At 48.9% G+C, this 12824-nt stretch overlaps 1 protein-coding gene across 4 annotated transcripts in view; it reads left to right on the top strand.

The window, feature by feature from the left end:
- Positions 1 to 11118, top strand: part of IGSF21 (immunoglobin superfamily member 21) — a 273368-nt gene extending 262250 nt beyond the window's left edge. For all 4 annotated transcript variants that reach the window (XM_063804624.1, XM_003307834.7, XM_054679931.2 and 1 more), the window contains 4 exons: positions 8894 to 8979; positions 9384 to 9576; positions 9977 to 10015; positions 10891 to 11118. In XM_063804624.1, the coding sequence (XP_063660694.1) occupies positions 8894 to 8979; positions 9384 to 9576; positions 9977 to 10015; positions 10891 to 10961 (389 nt within the window). In that variant the 3' untranslated portion in view covers positions 10962 to 11118. The remainder of the gene's footprint in view (positions 1 to 8893; positions 8980 to 9383; positions 9577 to 9976; positions 10016 to 10890) is intronic.
- The last annotated feature ends 1706 nt before the right edge of the window (positions 11119 to 12824 follow it).

The following is a 12824-nucleotide window of genomic DNA, read 5'->3' as shown; positions in this document are numbered from 1 at the left end:
TCATCCAATCCTCACAAGCAAAAGTTGGCTGTGTAGTCCCATTTTGCATATGAGCAAAACTGAGGCTCAAGTTGGTAGAGTCCTTTGCCAAGTCATTAACTTTGTACGTAGCAGCGTTGAAATTTCAAGCCAAGTTTATTGGTGCCTTCTTCACTCACTACCATGCCAACCACTGAACTCACCAGCCCCAGGATGTGGTGTCTTGACTGGTTATGGGACTGGTTCCCTGAAGACCCATTACAATGGCCCTTTGATTTTCTCTCTCTCTCTCTTTTTTTTTTTCTTTTGACAGAGTCCAGCTCTGTTGCACCCAGGCTGGAGTGCAGTGGGTGATCTTGGCTCACTGCAACCTCAGCATCCCAGGTTCAAGATATTCTGCTGCCTCAGTCTCTCAAGTAGCTGGGATTACAGGTGCCTTCCACCACATCCTGCTAATTTTTTTTTTTTTAATAGAGGTGGGGTTTCACCATATCGGCCAGGCTGGTCTCAAACTCCCAACCTCAGGTGATCCACCTGCCTCGGCCTCCAAAGTGCTGGGGTTACAGGCATGAGCCACCGCACCCAGCAGCCCTTTGATTTTCACAGGCCACCTGCCCATACAGAAACTAACAATAAAGGCTAACATTTAGTGAGCACCTACTATATGCCACAGACTGTGGCTTCTCTTATATTAACCCAGTGAGACAGGCACCATTATTATCCCATGTCACAGAGGAGGAAGCTGAGGCTCAGGGAGGTTAAGTTGCCCAAGATGAGTGGGGGAGAATTCAAAGGCTCCAGAGTCTGCTCTAAGCCTCTCACTCTGCCTCCTCATGGCGTCCCTCTGTCACAGGTGCCCACTTCCTGGGTACTCTTTGTTCATCATTCCATAAAGATATCACAAGCAGGGCCAGGCACAGTGTCTCACGCCTGTAATCCTAACACTTTGGGAGGCCAAGGCGGGTGGATCATGAGGTCAGGAGTTCAAGACTAGCCTGACTAATGTGGTGAAACCCCATCTCTACTAAAAAAAAATATATACAAAAATTAGCTGGGCTTGGTGGTGTGTGCCTATAATCCCAGCTACTCAGGAGGCTGAGACAGGAGAATCACTTGAACCCAGGAGGCAGAGGCTGCAGTGAGCCAAGATTGCACCACTGCACTCCAGCCTAGGTGACAGAGTGAGACTTCATCTCAAAAAAAAAAAAAGTGGGGGGGGACAAAAGATATTACAAGCATCACTTAAGGCCAGGCCCTGTACTAAGTGCTGGGATCTTCTCAACCCAGAGCCTGCTCCGACCCCTCTCTTGGTCCTCCTACCTTGCCAGCCCTTCACTCCTCTCTCTGGACCCTCCATCCTTCCATGGCCTCTTCCTCCCCCAACAGAGCAGCCTCCACCCTTCACCTGGTTGCTTCATTTATGAAAGCCCCCTCCTGCCCCTCTTGTGGAAGCTCTGGCTTCCAGCGGGGTGGCACCCTTGCCCCACCCCACCAAGAATAAGCAGGAGAAAGATGAAAGGCCAGATACAGACTTCAAGGCAGCTGGTGAAAAGTGAGCTTGTAGCTGACATCTTCTAGTGATGGGAGGGGGTGTGCCTCTGCTGGCCTGTATGACCCCTATCAACAGCACCCCAAACCACATTAAAGCACTTGCCTGCTCTGTCCTAGATCCCAGGCCCTCCCTTAACTGGAGCCGCCTCTGTGGGCACCCCCACTCCTCATCATCAGAGCAAGGGAAAGAAGGGCCCACTCATAAGCAGTGGGCCTGGACAGGCAAGTCTGCACACACCGGGGGATTTGGGGCATGGGGGACACAGCAGGGCCACCAAGATGAAGGGCCCTAATTGGGTGGGTGAGTAAAGAGACACCTGGGCTGACTTCCTAGCCTCCCTCGACTGCTGAGTGAGAATTCAGACTTCTTAACATCTCTGTTTTCTGACCTGATGAAGGGGGAGAATAGTAACTGCACAAATGTTTTGAGCACCTACTCAGAGCCAGGCTCTCTGCAAGATGCTTTCCTCACCAGGTCTCCTTTAAACCTGCAGTGAACCTGTGAGGCCACTGAGAGTTGCTATCATATTATTCCCATCTGAGAGGTGAGGGACTCAGGTTTAGAGTAACCTTTCTTAGGTCAGCCAGCCAAGGCTGTCTGGCCCCAGAGCTCACATTCTTAACCACTGTGCTCTACAGCCCACCTGTCAGGGCTGTGGTGAGGCATCACTGAGCCAGGGGATATGACCAGTGGAATGTGCCATGAGCCAAAGAGTCGTGAGTGTATGCACCTTGCACCATCAGGGCACCCTGCACTCTGGGTGAGACAGTGGGACGGATTAGATGACCTCAGAGCACAAAATCCAATCATTCAACAAGGATTTTGAAGATCAGGCCAACGAGGGTGGGGCGTGTCTCCCTGCAATGAGCCTTCGCTCCTCCTCTTCCCTTGCAGGGATGCCCTCCCCAGCTGAAATGCCACCCCTCCAGGAAGACTTCTCTGACCCTCCCCCAACCCTTTGAGCTGTTTGTGCCTCTTCTGAGTTCTTGTCTCACCAGATTTGTACCTTTCTTGTAATCTGGACCACAGATGTCTGAGCGTCCTGGCACCCATCTCACTAAATGGCAACCATGTCCTTCCCATTGATCAAATCAGAAGCCTTGCAGACCCCTCACCTTTTGCAGTCTTTCCTCCTATCCCACATGCAAACCATCATTAAGCCCTGGCAGCTCAACTTCAGAATATATCCCAAATCTGCCACTCCTCACGGTCTCCTCTCCAAATACCCAACCTAAGCACCATCAGTTCAAGCCTGGGTTATTAGAGTAGCCTTCAAACTGGTCATTCTGCTTCTACTTTCGCCCTATCCTATTTTCCACCCAGATTGATCTACTTAAAATATAAATCAGATCATGACACCCGCCCAAAACCTTCCTGTGGTAGACAAATAGATGATTGACAAAACAGGATAGAGTCCAGAAATAGACCCACATACACAGAGTTCATTGATTTTTGCCAAAGACCCCCAAGGCGGTTCAATCAGGAAGGAGAAGTTCTCCTAAAAAATGACCCTGAAACAAACGAATAGGCATAAGGAAAAATTAAACCTGGACCCCTGCCTCGCACACACACAAAAATTAATTTGAAATGAATCATAGATTTAAAAGTAAAAGTCAGCATCGTGAAGCCTCTAGAACAAAACATAGCCTTTGTGATATTGGTGTAACAAAGGTTTCTTAAAGTGGTCACAAAATAAAAACTAAATAAAAACTAAATGATAAATTGAAATTTGGTAAATTGGACTTAATCAAAAATTAAATCTTCTGCTCTTACAAAGATATCCTTGAGAAAAAAGAAAAGCAAACTATAGAATGAGAGAAAATACTCTCAATACATATATCTGACAAAGCATTTGTAACCAGAATATATAAAGAACTATGACAAATCAATAATGAAAGACTACCCAATTTTTTAAAAAAGAAAATATACAAATGGCTAATAAACATGTAAAAACATACACTACATTATTAGTTATTAGAGAAATGAAGATTCCAACCTCCATGAGATACCATTTCCCATCTATTAGACTGGCTAAAATTTTAAAAACTGACAATACCAGATGTTGACAAGAAGGTAGAACAATCAGAATTCTCATGCTTTGCTGACTGGAGAATAAAATGGTACTACTACTTTGAAAAACTGGCAGTTTCTTACAAAGATAAAAATATTTCTGCTCTTATGACCCAACGATTTCACTCCTAGGTATTTACCCAAGAGAAATGAAAACATATGTCCACAGCACCTTTATTCATGGCAACAGCAAAAACAACAGAACTGTAAATAATCTAAATGTCCATAATTAGAAAAATGAATAAACGTATTTGTAGTATATTCATATAACAAAATACTTTTTATCAATACAAATGAATGAACTCATGATACCTGCATTAGCATGGATGGAGCTCAAAAACATGTTGATCAGGCTGGGCATGGTGGCTTACACTTGCAATCTCAGAACTTTGGGAGGCCGAGGCAGGTGGATCACTTGAGGCCGGGAGTTTGAGACCAGCCTGGCCAACATGGTGAAACCTCGGCTCTACTGAAAATACAAAAATTAGCTGGGTATGGTAGCTCATGCCTGTAGGCCCAACTACTTGGGAGGCTGAGGCAGGAGAATCCCTTGAACCTGGGAGGTGGAGGTTGCAGTGAGCTGAGAGTGCGCCACTGCACTCCAGCCTAGGCAATAGAGTAAGACTCCATTTCAAAAAAAAAAAAATGTTGATCAAAAGAAGCCAGATGACAGAGTACTCACTGTGTGAGTCCATTTATTTGAAATTCTAGAACAAAAAATAAATATCCATTGATAGAAATGGGAACAGTGTTGGCCTATGAAGAATGGAAATTGACTGGAAGGAGGCCTCTGCTCGAGTCCTCTACTCAGAGGGTCCTTCCTTGAACACTCTATCTAAAGCAGCCTCTTCCTCCTGGTTCCTTCCACCCCTTCTCTTGCTTTGCTTTCTTACATAACTCATTTCCACCTACAAGTATATTCTATATTTGCTTATTGTCTGAATCGCCCACAAGGTAGGAATTGAGATTTGGTTTTAGATGTAATGGCAGTCAGGTGAACTGGCTTGAACAATTCATTCTTCATATATTTTTTAACTGTGATAAATTTTACATATTGGGAAATGCAGGTCCTTCAGTGCACAATTTGACAGATTTTAATAAATGTGAATGCTGGTGTAACCACCACTTCAATCAAACTCTGGGCATTCCCATCACCCACTAGAATTTAAATGGCACATGGGCAGGGTCTTCTTTATCCGCCTAGTTCACAGAGTACAGGGCTCAGAACAACCCCAACATAGTTCTTAATAAACAACTGTTTAATAGTTAATTAATTAATGCTTTTCTAGGTTGTTGAGAAGATTAAGTAAGGCAGTGCATACAAAGTGCTTATAGTGACAGGCAGAGGAAATATTCAGGAAATATAAGCTACTGTTATTATTCATCATAGTATCCCCAACAGTGACCGGGAATAGTGACCACCACAAATTAGGTGTACAATAAAGAATTAGATGGATAGAGCAAATGAAGAAATGGATGGGTAAGCAAATTGGTAGGTTTATGGGTAGGCATGTGGATGGATTGTTGGATGTTTGAATAGATGAATGAATAAAATGAATGCTTGGATGGATGGAAGGATGGATGGATGGATGGATGTTTTGATGGATGGATGGATATTTGGATGGATGTTTGGAGGGATGGATGAATGGGTGGATGTTTGGATGGATGGATAGATGGATGGATGGATGGATGGATGGATGGATGGATGGATGGATGAGTGGGTGGATGGAGGGATGGATGGATGAGTGTTTAGATGGATGGATGTTTGGATGGGTGGATGGAGGGATGGATGGATGAGTGTTTAGATGGATGAATGTTTGGATGGATGGATGAATGGATGTTTGGATAGATGTTTGGAGGGATGGATGAATAGATGGATGTTTGGATGGATGGATATTTGGATGGATGGATGGATGGATGGATGGATGGATGGATGGATGGGTGGATGGATGGATGAGTGGGTGAATGGGTGAGTGATTGTCTTAGAAAGCATCCAGAATTCCTAGGGGAAACCTAGAGGATCTTTTCCTTGAGATTCCACAGTACTATCCTTGCATCAGGATGCTCAGGACAGGTAAGGAAGGCAACTTATATGTCCAGGATCTTTTTCATTCCCTGAGCAGATAGACATCACTTTACATTTCACATTGCAGTCTTATCTCCCTCCTCCATTGTCATTTTCAGAGTATTTCCTCAAGCAGGGTGGTAGCCTATTCTCCCCATTTACAAGTTAGAAAACTGAAGCCCAACAAGTTGAAATGACTCATCCAAGTCATGCAGCCAGAAAGTAGAGGGCTAGGTGTCAATCCTGGGTCTCTGGACTCCTGCTCTTTCTCTACGTCCAGGGCTTGAGAGGCAGGAAAGTCCGGAGACTAAGAGCATTCCTTTTGGGCACTCTCAGCCATTGTGGTCTAGAAGCAGGCAAGTGGGGCCAGGTTTTGATTGTCTGTAGCTGCTAATGGGCCAGGCTCGGAGTGTCAGGAGCCTGAGGGTGGAAGGAGTGAGGAGGCTGACAGCAGCTGGCTTGGCTTCCAGAAGCAACATCTCAACACAGCAGTAAAAGAGGGAGTCAGGGACCATCTGCTGCAAACGCACTTGTCTAGTGGCAGCTGCCAGGATAGAGCTTGAAAGCAGCGAGGGAGGACCAGACCCCTCTTCTGCCCACCCTCTGTGCCCCTCAGGATCAGATGCACACAGGAGCCCAGGAGCTGGGGTGCCCTGGGTGGAAGAAGGCACCCATCTCTGCCCCACCTCCACCCTTGGGCTCTGAGACTCCCTCTGAAGCCCTATGTGCCATCACGTCTTGTTACTGGTACTTCCTATAGCATGACCTTGGACAAGCCACTGCCCCCCTGGAGGGCCAGTTCTATGACCTGCACAATGGGTTTCGTGATAACCTGCCTCGTAAGTACCAGAATGGTGTGACTGTCCTAAAATGCCTAAAATGGAGTCTAGCGCATGTTTGACACCTGAGAAAAGTTGGTTCCTTCTTCCCTTAGAACCAGCAGGCCCAGGCCCAGGCCTGAAGGAGTAAGGCAAGCCCTTTAGAAAGCAGGGCAGTGAGGAATCTAACCTAGAAGGGAAAGGTGTCTGCCCCTGCCCTCCAGGGCTCTAGCCTTCTCCAGGACCGGGATGCCCTTCAGCGCCCTCTCCTGGCTGCAGCCAGCAATGCCGCCCCAGCAGCACCTGAAGAACGTAAAGAGCCCCCAAGATTACCCAGGGGCAGACTGCCCTAGGCCTGGTTTCCCATCTGCAAAACGATGTCTACAGCACTTGAGGGTTCATTTTAAAACCCAGAAACTTACTTGGGCTCCCTGAGCCTTCATTTCCTTATGGCGACAATCTCAAAGGCTGGAAGGCTAAATGAGATTATGCATATGGCACTTCATGTAGGTCCTGGCTCTTAGGACTCGCTAAACAAATGTTAGCCATCAAACCTGCCACTGCCTGATGTTCCTAACGGCCCCGCGTGTTAGGCAAGGGGTATCATTGTTCCCATGGTGCACTTGGGAATGCGAAGGGGAGCCACTCATCCAAGGGCTCAAAGAACAGATTAGAACTCAGCTCGCAGGTATCCCAGGCCAGTAGCCCTTCCACACGACTGGCAGCTGTAGAACCAGCCCTTCCCTTCCCAGCAATTCCCTCTCCTTGGTGCAAGCCCTGCTCTTCCCACGGATGCTTCCCTAGACCCATGTGGCATTTCAGATGTCTTGCTTATGGTTTAATTAATAGTCTTTTGATTTCATTCTCAGAGAATGAAATTGGCAGTGCCTGGGAGACCACCCACATCTGCCAACTGCTCTGATTTCCGTTCTAAGAGCTTTGTGTCAGAAAGAGAGTTCCGGGGTCCAGCAAGGAAAGGTGGGGGTAATCCCAGGGCAGCCCCAGGGCCTCAGGACAAACCTTTTCCACCCTTAGAAGATGTTTACACAGAGTAGCACAAAGCATAGAGTACCAAACAAAACCCTCACCCCTTCCTCCGGCCCTGGAAACTCAATGGGATCTGTCTCCCAACCCCCTTCCCTCCCTGACCTGCCTCTGTCCCATGCCCTGGCTGTTCCCTGTGCCTGGAATATGCCTCGTGAGCTTCACAGCTCAGCTTAAATGTCACCTCATTGGAAGAGGCACCCTGACCACTATCTGAGGATTTCACCCACCAATTCTGAGCCCCCTCCCTTGGTCTAGTGATCTGCATGGAGCGCTGTCACTCTCATCCTGTTTTACGTATGTGTTTGTTTGCTTATGAACTCTCACCCCTGCTGAAGTGGGAGCTCCATGTCAGCAGGCACTGGGTCTTGTTCACCACCATATCCTCAGCTCTGCTCCAAATGGCTGGCTCCATAATTACTGTTGAGTGAGTGAGTGAGTGAATGAATGAATCTGGGGAAAAGAGTGCTGGTGAAAAGGTCAGGAAACATGGTTAACTGGCTCTGTGAGTGACCTTGGATAAGCCTCTACATTATCCGTGGAGCTCTGTTTCTCAGCTGAAATGAAGGGAACAGACCCAATGATCCCGAGTGGCTCCTCCATCCCTGATATTCTCAGGCGTCGTTCAGAGGATAGCCATGCCTTTGGGCATCTTGGCTTTCAAGCTCAGAGACATAAAGGGACTGAATAAGAGGTGATACAAGAAAGTGAGGAAGAGAGGCAGGGAGGCTGTGCACAAGGAAGGAGGTGGTCTTTCTTCCCACACCATGTCCACCCCTACCCAGAGGTTCTGGAAAAATCCCACTGGGAAGATTAACCTGTTAGAAAGAGCACTGACTCAGGAGTAGGAGACCCGCACCTTGATCTTGGCTCTCCTCAAGGTGTGACCTTTGGCAAATCACTTCATGACCCTCTGAGGCCCAGTTAACTCAACTGGACAGTGGGGCTGATGACACCAGAAACGCACCTCCCAAGGGGGTAGCGTGGGTGGGAGTTGGGGGTACCTCAAGTCTGGCTGCTGGTGCAGGCTGCTCCCCCTCAGCAGCCTAGTAGCACTGGCTTGTACTTGTCTGTTGTTTGTCTTTCTTCCCCACTGATGTGTGAACCCCCCAAGGGCAGGAATTGTGTCCTGTATACACCCTTGACTCCCCAGGTCCTAGAGAGCATCTGATTCATTGCATGGGCTTAGGGAATATGTCTGAATGAATGCAGCTGTGAATGAGTGAATGAACGAATGAGCACACTGAGCTTCTCACAGAAGCAGCTGATCCCAAGAATGTTGATTGCTAGACTAGAACTTTCTCTTCCATGTACCCTGTCCCTCCTTTCCTTACTCTCTCTGACCTGGCCTTTCTTTCCCTACAGTTGCCCCCAAAGGACCCAAAATTGTGATGACGCCCAGCAGAGCCCGGGTAGGGGACACAGTGAGGATTCTGGTCCATGGGTTTCAGGTCAGCCTCTCTCTGAGCATCTGGGAGGGTGGTGGGAGGTGGTAGAAGCACCGACCCAGCACCAGCATTCCTGGCAGTCCTCTCTAACACTCTTCCTTCGATCCCCAGCCACATCCAGTGGGTTTCAGTTTCCCAATGTGTAATTGGGAGAATCGGCTCCCATGAGGAATGGCAAAGAGGTGCATGCATGTTTCACACCTTCTAGAACTCAGAGTAAACCTAGCTCTTCAATGAGACATTCTCTTAAGTCCCGGACTCCTCCTCCTCCTGGAGTTCAGGGCAGCCACTCCTAACCCGTCGGATGAGAATGCTGTGCCAGCCCTGGCCAGGCAGCCCCTGACCCCTTGCTGCTCTGGCAGAATGGGCCCTCCTGCGACCCACCTCTCCCCTGATCTGGCCAACAGAACGAAGTCTTCCCGGAGCCCATGTTCACGTGGACGCGGGTTGGGAGCCGCCTCCTGGACGGCAGCGCTGAGTTCGACGGGAAGGAGCTGGTGCTGGAGCGGGTTCCCGCCGAGCTCAATGGCTCCATGTATCGCTGCACCGCCCAGAACCCACTGGGCTCCACCGACACACACACCCGGCTCATCGTGTTTGGTATGGCGCGCTCACCTGGGGACTGGGAGAACAACCACAGGGGCGGGTCCTGGCTGGGAGGTTTCCCCAGGAGGAAGAAGCAGTAGGGGCCCAAAATTTTGGGCCTAAATCCCCCAAATTTGCCCTGAGAGGGTGCCCCACTGGGAGGCAGGGTCGCTCAGTGGTTACAACTATAAATCAGCTTCGGACTCAGAAAGAACCTTCGGCAAACTGCTTAACCTCTCTCACTTTGTCCATCTGCAAAATGGGGCTGATACTATCCAGCTCCCCTGAAGGTTGTGTGGCTGCGCTGAGACAGTGCGTGTGATACCTCACAGCAGGTGCTGGGTAAAGGGCCATTCCTTCCCTGAGCTCTGAATGCCATCCACCCTTTGGTTCTCTTTCTGTTTCTTTCCAACAGAAAACCCAAATATCCCAAGAGGAACGGAGGACTCTAATGGTAAGTCTCTACCCTCAGGATTTTTTGCTTAAAAGGGAATGGCTTTTGAGGTGCCAGAAAGCTCTGGTCCCCCAAACTTCCCATATGCACACCCTTGCCACTCCCTGACACCTCAGGCAGGTCATTGCCCTCTAGTAGGGCAGAGTCAGGGTCCAAAGTGGGCAGAGGTGGGTACTGAGGCAATAAAAAGGGACTCAGCCTGCCAAAGCAGCCAGCTGAGATTTCCAGGGCCAACTCTGCCCCATCTCACCATCCATGGCATCTCTGGCCCTCTTAGCTCAGAGCTCGATCTCACTGTCCATGGCATCTCTAGCTTTCCTAGCTCAGAGCTTGGCTGCCCTGACCTCAGAAGGGTGTGTCCAGCCTCGACCATGGGGCTGCGTTCTGAGACTCCAGACCACTCCGTAGGGTGGTTGGGAGCATCAACGGATGTCTCAGTGCAGGCCCTTTATACTGTCCTCCCTGGGCATCCCCCAACCTGCTCTAGCCTGAGCACCACCCCAAGGGGCCCAGACGCTGCTCCCAGGCCTGCCACACCCCCTCCCTACATGGAGCCAATCTCACAGTTCACAATGGAGGCTCCCACTCTTGGTCCTCACTGCACCATCCTCATGGCCTCTAGGAAATCTGACCGCAGCCCAGCAAACCTAGTGGTAGGGGAGGAGATCATGGACAGTTAGGTGGCCAGGTGGCAGAGCTGGGCTTCGAACCCAGTTTGTCCTGATGCTGAAATCCAGCGTCTTTGCTGGGGACCTGGAGGCTCTGCTGTTCTGGAACGGGGTTGGGTCTGCAGGCTCTGACCCTTTCCCTGCCTCCTGGCACAGGTACGGGGTTGGGTCTGCAGGCTCTGACCCTTTCCCTGATTCCTGGCACAGGTTCCATTGGCCCCACTGGCGCCCGGCTCACTTTGGTGCTCGCCCTGACAGTGATTCTGGAGCTGACGTGAAGGCACCCGCCCCGGCCACTCCATCAGGCACTGACATCTCCGCGACCGGTTTTCATTTCTTTTCTAAACTATTTCCAGTCTTGTTCTTAGTCTCTTTCCATCTGTGTCTTGGCTTCTTCAGTGGGTTTAATTAAAACAAACAGAACAATTTTCCCCACCTCGGTTTGTGGCTCTGCATTCTTTATCTGTTCAGTAGCAGCAACTGGGCCCCTCCTCCTGGCATTCAGCATTGGGACAGGCACTGAGAGGGGAATGGCAAGGGAAATGGAAGGCATGCTCTTCCCAAATGAACAGTGGACATGGAGCTCACTATCTCACTCAAGTCCTAGCATCCAGGCGTGGAATGTGGCCAGAGATGAGAAATCCAAATTCCTCAGAGCTAAGTATAATAGTCAGCTATTGATACAATAATGCTGCATAACAAACCAACCCAAACCTCAGTGGCATGCAACAACAAGCACTTGTAACTATGTTCATGTTCAGCTAAAGTGGTTCAGCTGATCTAATCTGGGCTCAGCTGGGCAGTTCTGCTTCAGGCAGCAGGTCAGTTGGGCTGGACTCCAAGCTATGGGTTGGGTTCAGGCCTCCTCCATGGGTTGGTTTGCTCCATGGGTGTTTGTCTGGGGCCCACACTAAAGAAGTGACTACCTGACATTTGATCCTCTTATGGTAGACCACCAAAGCTCAAGAAGAAACTCAAACCATTCAAGTATGTTTAAGGCCTCTGCCTGTGTCATGTCCATGAACACTCCTTTAGCCAAAGCAAGTCACATGGCCAAGGCTGACATCAGTCAAGGTCACATGTATGTCAGTGGTACAGGTTTCTCAGAACTTTCTACTCAACCATTACAAATTCATCATGCCATTCAGCTATTAACTCAGAGAGAAGGGCCGAGAGTCTTTGGAGAGGGGTGGGTTTGGCCTCTCTGAGCCATGGTCAAGACTTGGGATTCACCAAGAAGAGCCCATGGAAGATTGTAAGCAGTCTGGATAGGGTAGGTCCTACTGCAGTAACATATTGAGCCCAGAGTCTTACTGCCTTAACACAGTTGATGTGGTTTGGACCTGTGTCCCCACGATATCTCATAGTGAAATATAATCCCCAGTGTTGGAAGTGTGGCCTGGTGGGCGGTGTTAGGATCATGCGGGCAGATCCCTCATGAATGGCTTAGTGCCATCTCTTTGGTGATGAGTGAGTGAGTTCTCATGAGATCTGGTTGTTTAAAAGTGTGTAGCACCTCCCCACTCCCAACTGACTCTCTCTCTTGCTCCTGCTTTTGCCATGTGATGTGACTGCTCCTGCTTTCCTTCTTGCCACAAGTAAAAGCTCCCTGAGTCCTCCCCAGAAGCTGAGCAGATGCTGGCAGCATGCTTCCTATACAGACTGCAGAACCATGAGATAATTAAACCTCTTTTCTTTATAAATTACCCAGTCTCAGGAATTTCTTTATAGCAATGCAAGAACAGCCTAAGCCAAAAATAAAGATTTATTTTGGGCTCATGAGAAGCCCAAGTAGGTTAAGCAGGCCTGTTCCATCTTGTAGCTACATCACCTGGAATATGTGGCTTCCAAAATCCCCAGGGGAGGAGAAGAGAAGGCTGGAGTATCACTGTGGTAGGCAGAATAATGCCCTCTCACCAAAGATGTCCATATCCTAATCCCTAGAACGTGTAAATACGTTACCTTCCATGGCAAAAGGGATTTTGCTGATGTGATCAAGTTAAGCATCTTCAGATGCAAACATCAGCCTGGATTATCCAGGTGGGTTCAATGTAATCACAATGTCCTTATAAGAGGGAGGCAAGAAGGTGAAAGGCAGTAGAAGGAGATGTGATGGCAGAAGCAAGAGATAGGAGTCACGC

Source organism: Pan troglodytes, chromosome 1 (assembly GCF_028858775.2).
Source record: "Pan troglodytes isolate AG18354 chromosome 1, NHGRI_mPanTro3-v2.0_pri, whole genome shotgun sequence".
Taxonomy (NCBI): domain Eukaryota; kingdom Metazoa; phylum Chordata; class Mammalia; order Primates; family Hominidae; genus Pan; species Pan troglodytes.
This window is presented reverse-complemented; position numbering and strand designations above follow the sequence as displayed.